Source organism: Octopus sinensis, linkage group LG1, assembly GCF_006345805.1.
Source record: "Octopus sinensis linkage group LG1, ASM634580v1, whole genome shotgun sequence".
In the NCBI taxonomy this organism is placed as follows: Eukaryota; Metazoa; Mollusca; class Cephalopoda; order Octopoda; family Octopodidae; genus Octopus; species Octopus sinensis.
This window is the reverse complement of record NC_042997.1, coordinates 171,816,000-171,823,970: the sequence shown is the minus strand read 5'-3', so window position 1 is coordinate 171,823,970 and position 7,971 is coordinate 171,816,000. Positions and strand designations below refer to the sequence as shown.

Sequence of the window (7,971 nt, the reverse complement as noted above, 5' to 3'; positions counted from 1 at the left end):
TTTCTTCTTGGTAGAGATGGTGTCATTCGTTTTCTTTGGTGCTTCTAATCTGGTCACACACACATCATCTAATTTCTAATTGGAAATACCTTCCATGTCTATCTAACATATAAAACTTTGTAATTACTAAAGGCAAATGAAACATATGTAATAATAAATAAATAACAAAAATTTTCAATTTCCTGTTTTGTTGCAGGTATGGCTGTGTAGTAAAAAGCTTGTTTTCCAACCTCATGATTCCGGGTTCACTCCCACTGCGTGGCACCTTCGGCAAATGTCCTTTACTATAACTTCAGGCCGACCAAAGCCTTGCGAGTGGATTTGGTAGACGGAAACTGAAAGAAGCGTAAGGCGGCGAGCTGGGACGAACGTTAGCACGCCGGGCGAAATGCGTAGCCGTATTTCGTCTGCCGTTACGTCCTGAGTTCAAATTCCGCCGAGGTCGACTTTGCCTTTCCTCCTTTCGGGGTCGATAAAGTACCAGTTACGCACTGGGGGTCGATGTAATCGACTTAATCCCTTTGTCTGTCCTCTCTTTGTTTAGCCCCTTGCGGGTAAAGAAATAAGAAACTGAAAGAAGCTTGTCATATATGTTTTTATGTGTCGTAACGCTCTGGCAAAACAGACCGACTAGGCTTACGAAGAATAAGTCCCGGAGTCGATTTCTGCGACTAAAAAACCCTCTAAGGTGGTGCTCCAGCATGGCCGCAGTCAACTGACAGACAAGTAAAAGACCTACCAACACACAGGTCGCACTAATTTATGATCAGAAATAAAAACATCCAGTGTTCGCCAGGCTTAACTGTCACAATACAGTATTTATGAACTTGTATAATTTATACTTATGTACAGGTTCTTGTATTTCATAAAATAATTTAAGGAAATTTAATATTTGTTTAATTTAGAGTGTAACCACCCCTGGTTTGGTAAAAATTAGTAATCTGGAATGGCTTTGGAACCAAAGGTTTCAGAAAATCCATGTTGCACCTGTATATACATATATGTATACTTGAGAATATTCTATTTTATATTATTTTACCTATCCACTTAATTAACCAATAAGTGTCTGCTTTTTTCCGATTCATTGATTTCTAGAAAATACCTCTATATTATATACATTTGTAAGTGCCTGTGTGTGTAGATAGATAGAAATTAGACAGAAAGATAGATAAATAGAACCACTTATGGCCACATATATACAACTTACAACAAACATAGTACGTACATACATATGTTCGTACGTTTATATATATCCGTGTAAATTCGGATATTCCAATTTATAAATTTATTTTAAAATTAAATACGAACCCCACAACACTTCCCGTCAACTGCCTCAAATATGAACCTGGTGGTTTAATTCCAGCAGAAACACATCGAGTCGTAAAAGACTGTTTGACGTAATTTAAATATTTCATTTTCCGAACATTCTAGATAAAGGACAGCCGGAATTATATTCGCCCACGCATCCATACAAAATTCTCGATATATAGAGAATATAGGGCGTTACGTCTATCAGAAAATCAAAAAAAAAAATGTGTGTAATAGGTGTAAAACAACTTCCTATGAACGAATATGAAAAAAAAATTCGCGCACGCGAAAGGGGGGTGGGGGAGGGGCCTCGGAAAATTCACATCGGGAAGTTCCGAAAGCGTCTGAGGGGCTGACCCGGGCACCAAACCAAAAAAAAAATAGTGTAATATGTGTAAAACAACTTGCTCTAAACGAATATGACAAAAAAAATGCGCTCTCGCGAAAGAGGGGTGGGGGAGAGGCCTCGGAAAATTTATATCGGGAATTTCCGAAAGCGTCTGAACCGGGCACAAAAACAAAAACAGCGTAATAGGTGTTAAACAACTTGCTCTAAACGACTATCATGAAAAAAATGCGCGCTCGCGAAAGGGGGGTGGGGGAGAGGCTTCGGAAATTTCACATCTTCAGTCCACGGCCTTTAAACTAAGAAAAAATAGTGTAATTGGTGTAAAACTACTTGTTCTAAACGAGTATCAAGAACACACACTCACACATGAATCATAAACTCCGTATTTTTGTACATATTTCCCCCCACCCCAAAAAAAATAAAATAAAGAGAAGAAATTCTGGAAAAAGTGAAGAAATGTTGGATCTCATTCCTTGGTTAAAGCTATTTTAAACATTAAATTTATGCTTTTCTTTGAAATAGTTCAGATATATGCAATTCTTCTCACTTATTAAGATGCATTTATCAGAAAAAAAGAGACAGAAAAAATTATTATTTTGTGTCAATCCTTCCCTAATTATCCTTTATTAATTAGTTTTGGCGTGTATTTTTTTCCCAAATTTATTTTTTCACCTTTACAACACTGTTTAGTAAAGCAATTAATTATCTTTATAATTTGCATATTTGACTTATTAATCAAAATTCTCTAGATGTAATCTCTCTCTATATAAACGGCAGTTTGTCTGTGCGTTTTCTGTGTGTCTGTTTTCTCGTACCCTCACTCTGACCACGGCTTTCAACCGATTCTGATGAAACTTGACACACACATAGCCCAATGTCATAATTCAAAACTAACGCAGCGAAAATTTTGAAAAGTTCCCCCAGTTCTGAAAAAAATCGATAAATTCGACATGGGGTCGAGAATCAGAAACCCAAACCACAGACCGTCTAGGGGACTCCACCTTTTTTAACTCTCAAAAAAAATTTACCATTATTTTTTTTCCATTTTTTTGCTATAACTCTCTAAAAATGCTTTATAGTTATTTCCCTTACAAACCTGAGCAACGCCGGGCGATACTGCTAGTATATACTAAGTAATGCATCCTTCATTTATGTGTTCCGTTCTGTATTATGCATGCGTGACTGTTTGTATGTAAGTGTGTTTAACTGTGCACATGAATGTGAATATTAAAGAACATATTTATTTACTATGATTGTTATTTTCAGAACAAATAAATCCTTTGGCTGTTATGTTATTGATGTTATTATTATTGCTAGTTAAAGGGGGGTGACTTGGCTGAATATTTTGAGTCTTGTAGTATGTAGTTGTGTTAGTCAATATTCTGAGTTCAAATCCAACTCATTTCTTTATCATCATTGCCGATGGACCACTCAAAGAGGTATGTATACATTATCATTTTCGTAACATAATTTCTGTAGTATTTCAAGATGTTTCTGACACGTATTTTGATTCACATGGCGGAGATCCAACATTTCTTCACTTTTTCCAGAATTTCTTCTCTTTATTTTTTTTTTTTTTGCGAAATATGTACAAAAATACAGAGTTTATGATTCATGTGTGTGTGTTCTTGATACTCGTTTAGAACAAGTAGTTTTACACCAATTACACTATTTTTACTTAGTTTAAAGGCCGTGGACTGAAGATGTGAAATTACCGAAGCCTCTCCCCCACCCCCCTTTCGCGAGCGCGCATTTTTTTCATGATAGTCGTTTAGAGCAAGTTGTTTAACACCTATTACGCTGTTTTTGTTTTTGTACCCGGTTCAGACGCTTTCGGAAATTCCCGATATAAATTTTCCGAGGCCTCTCCCCCACCCCTCTTTCGCGAGAGCGCATTTTTTTTTGTCATATTCGTTTAGAGCAAGTTGTTTTACACATATTACACTATTTTTTTTTTTGTTTTGGTGCCCGGGTCAGCCCCTCAGACGCTTTCAGAACTTCCCGATGTGAATTTTCCGAGGCCTCTCCCCCACCCCCCTTTCGCGTGCGCGAATTTTTTTTTCATATTCGTTCATAGGAAGTTCTTTTACACCTATTACACACATTTTTTTTTTGATTTTCTGATAGACGTAACGCCCTATATTAACCGAATTTTGAACTCCGTAGTGCATACATTGACGAATTACTTTCACTTCTGGGATGCGGTAAAAAAAAAAAATGTAGGTATATTGAGATATATATAATCACATAAGCTATGTACAACATATATACACACATACACTATACGGTTTATATATTATATATATATAATATACACACGTGCTCTCATAAATATATATTTAATGACATTTAATACAAAGGTGTGTTGGAGAGAAAGGCAGTAATGTGTGTATAATTGAGGTGTATGGTAGTCTAATATAGTGAATATTATGGAAGAAAGTAAAATTATGTATTATACACACATATCCATATACAAGTGCGTATATACTTTATACACACTCGTTATTTTCCTTGTATCAAACAGGTGAATACTAAAAGTGAGGGGGGGCATATACTTTTCCCATACGAGAATGGTTTCAATTATCAGTTAATCTACTAAAACTTTAAGAAAATCGTATTAATGGCATTTTAAATTAATAAAATTCCTCTTAATTATAAATGTGATTAAAAACAATTGTTGCTTTCTATCTAAAGAGTCGCCTAGCTTAATATCAACACAACCCTGTCTGAAGCGGTTTGACTGTCTTTTAATGAAGTCTTCTATGAGGATAATTCTCGTCAAGCAGTCCTCGGTGACCACAAACGTAAAAGGGCCATTAATCTCTCTATATATAAAGCTGAAGTTGTCTGCGTATGGCAGGTTTGGTAGCCTTCAACTAACACTATCTCCTCCGTGACCCTGCGGCGCAAGTTGACCAAAATTTAGAGTATGATAGAAGGCTTGCTCTTCCTTCCGTAGAAGAAAAAATGGCAATCTTTCGTCTCTAGTAGACTTTTCCGTCGATTTCCGTAAAAATTTTTTTTTTTTTTTACATATGGGCTTGCGGGAACTTTTGAAGTAATGAGAGCGAAAGAGACTAAGAGAAAGCGATTTTATGACGAGGGAAGTTCTTTTGAAGTTACCGTGCATGGCAAGCATTGATATACATGTGTGTGTGTGTGTGTTTGATGGGGTGTGGGAGACAGACAGTATGTTATGTAAGTGAAGTGCTTCTGTTAGTGTGTGTGAAGAGACAGAGAGAGTAATGGGTGAAAGAGAGAGATAACTGAAATTTTTTACTCGGTGTATGTGTATATGTATGTATATTACTTCAAAAAGGTACTTGTCTATTGTCGTGGTCCCGGTTTCTCACACGCGAATTCGCGCGCGCGCGCGCCAGACGTAGGTACTCGATACTCGAGATCCTACGAGGTGACTTGCGCATGCGCGTTACCCCCCCCTAAAAAAAAGGTGTTGGATTTCACTAAAAATATATATGTGTGTGTGTGTGTGGTATATATAACATTTTCAATTTTACACAAAAAAATTACATAGTCGCTTTCCTCGCGGATTTACAGATAAATGAATTAATTACTATTTTACAGAATAAAATTAATGAATTAATTATATAAATTAAATAATTCTTGAAAATTAATAATATTAATAATATTTTTTGAACAAAGTAAATAATTTATAAAACTTGGTTAATAATTTTTTTTACACAAACGCGAACGTATATAATTTGTGAAACTTTTTTTTTTTTACAGACGTATATATTTGGTAAACTTAATGAATTAATTTCTTCTCATCATCATCATCGTTTAACGTCCGTTCTCCATGCCAGCATGGGTTGGACGGTTCGACCGGGGATCTGGGAAGCCAGAAGGCTGCACCAGACTCCAGTCTTATCTGGCAATGTTTCTACAGCTGGATGCCCTTCCTAACGCCAACCACTCCGAGAGTGTAGTGGGTGCTTTTTACATGCCACCCGCACAGGTGCCAGGAGAGGCTGGCAACGGCCACGGTCGGATTGGTGCCAGTCGAGGCGGCTCTGGCATCGGCCACGATTCGGATAGTGCTTTTTACGTACCACCAGTCCAGGGGTCCTGGCATTTGCCGGGTGCCACACTTGCCCCAACATGTCTTCGCAAGCAAAGGGGGTTGGCGTGGGTGCCTGTCGTGGGATGAGGTTCGATATCAACTTCGCTTGCCTCAACAGGTCTTTGTGTATAAATGTATAATTTTTCGCACTAAATTCTTTCCGTAGAATTTATCAAAAAACGCGCAAAATTATTCCGTAGAATTTATCAAATTAAAAAACGCAAAATTAATATATTTTTTGAAATTGCAAATTATTTAGAATATAAAACAAATGAAGTTAAATTTTAAAAATAAATGTCATATACTTATACTCTGTAAGGTGCTGTGTTCACACTCAATTTACTATTTTCTAGAAATGTTGCTTTTCTAATTGAAACAATTTTTCTCAATCTCCATTTAAAAGTCCATAATGCCTCTTGAACCATATCAAAATGAACAACTTTGAATTACGCGGCGGCGGTGGTGGTGGTGGTGTGAGGTTCTAATTTTCGCGCCCAATTTTTGTTGTCGCGGGAAAAGATGAACGATTTAAATAAATATATCTTAATTGTAGTGTGAGAAAGTATATATATTCTGATGACAAAATATATTATCTTTCAAAACATCCCAAATTTATAGACTATATCGTGTAGGTTTAAGAAATATATATATATATATATAATATATATATATATAGATATATATATATATATATTATCTATATATATATATAAGAGAATAAAGTGTTTGGAAATGGTAAAAATGCTTTTGGAAACGGAGAGGGTAAGCTTAAACCAGCCTAACAGAAGAGGAGATTATCCCTTACATCTAGCCGTCGCTCGCAGATCTGAAGCCATCACCTTAGAATTGGTAAAAGCTGGTTGCAATATTCATGTGGTATCACCGAACCATGAAACACCATTGCTGCAGGCAGCATCTATCGGTAGCTACGTGATTGTTGACATTTTGCTGCGACAGGGTGCAAATGTTAATGCGCAGAGCAATGATCGGTTGACGGCGTTGCACAAGATACAGTATGCACGGTGTAGCCGTGAAGAATCTGATAGGATAATCAGCCGCTTGCTAGAATTTGGTGCCTACATCAACTGCCAAGACAGTCGTGGCTTCACACCTCTGCATTCTACAGCGTGCACCTGTGTTATGGGGCAGGTGGTACCTGTCTCCTCTCTCCGGATCCTTATTGGCGCTGGTGCCAAAGTATCACACCACAGTCCGAACAGAAACTCTCCACTTTGTTGGCTTGTCTGGAATGGTTGCTTTGAAGCTGCACGTTTTTCTGGTCCAAGCTGGTTGGAACCTAAACCAAGAAGGTTGATTGATTTACCAGGCCAAAAAGAAGAACAATCACGATTCCATGAATGGTTGAAAAGCATGAGATCCTCCCCTTGGACATTGTCCTGTCCTGTCGTCAGTATATCGGAACTATCTGTTAGGGATTCGTGGTGACCGAGAGATCTTGAGTTGCGTCAAAGAACTACCGATTCCAGTCAGACTAAAAGGATTCTTACATATTCAGATTAGGAGAGTTCTTACAAAACACACACAAAAGCCGCATAAATAAATGGAAGAAAAAAACTATTTTTCAAAAAAAATTTCCATTTTATTTATTTATATTATTATTAATTCCTTAGTAACCTTTTTGATACCAACTCTGCCTGAGATTCCTCCTGGTTCCATGTGACAAAGTTTATAATTTTGAAGTGATAAAAGGCCTAAATTAAAACCTTCCATTAAAATTTCATGTTAATTCATGTTCCAAACACAAGATTATCAAGAAAAGTTATTCCACTAAATTCTTCATTATTTTGAATTGAAACAAAGGCAGTATATTACAACAGAAATAGAGTAACAAAACGGTTAACCCTTTTGGCACCAACCCACCTGAGACCCATCTAGTTCTTTCAGACAAACTTCTTGCTTTAACATAATCTAAAATTCTTCCATCAAAAAATTCCATACTCTTTTACTTGTTTCAGTCATTTGACTGCGGCCATGCTGGAGCACCGCCTTTAGTCGAGCAAATCGACCCCGGGACTTATTCTTTTGTAAGCCCAGTACTTATTCTATTGGTCTCTTTCGCCGAACCGCTAAGTGACGGCGACGTAAACACACCAGCATCGGTTGTCAAGCAATGCTAGGGGGACAAACACAGACACACAAACATATACACACACACTTATATATATATACATATATACGACAGGCTTCTTTCAGTTTCCGTCTACCAAATCCA

The 7,971-nt window shown here is 37.1% G+C and overlaps 1 protein-coding gene across 1 annotated transcript; it reads left to right on the top strand.

Annotated features, from left to right (window-relative positions):
* The first annotated feature begins 6,479 nt into the window (after positions 1–6,479).
* LOC115229510 (serine/threonine-protein phosphatase 6 regulatory ankyrin repeat subunit A-like) lies at positions 6,480–7,184 on the top strand. The gene has a single exon (XM_029799874.1). The coding sequence runs from the start codon at positions 6,480–6,482 to the stop codon at positions 7,182–7,184; it is 705 nt and encodes a 234-aa protein (XP_029655734.1).
* The last annotated feature ends 787 nt before the right edge of the window (positions 7,185–7,971 follow it).

Coding starts and splice junctions, on each gene's coding strand:
- LOC115229510 (XM_029799874.1), top strand. CDS start 6,480: ATGCTTTTGGAAACGGAGAGGGTAAGCTTAAACCAGCCTAACAGAAGA.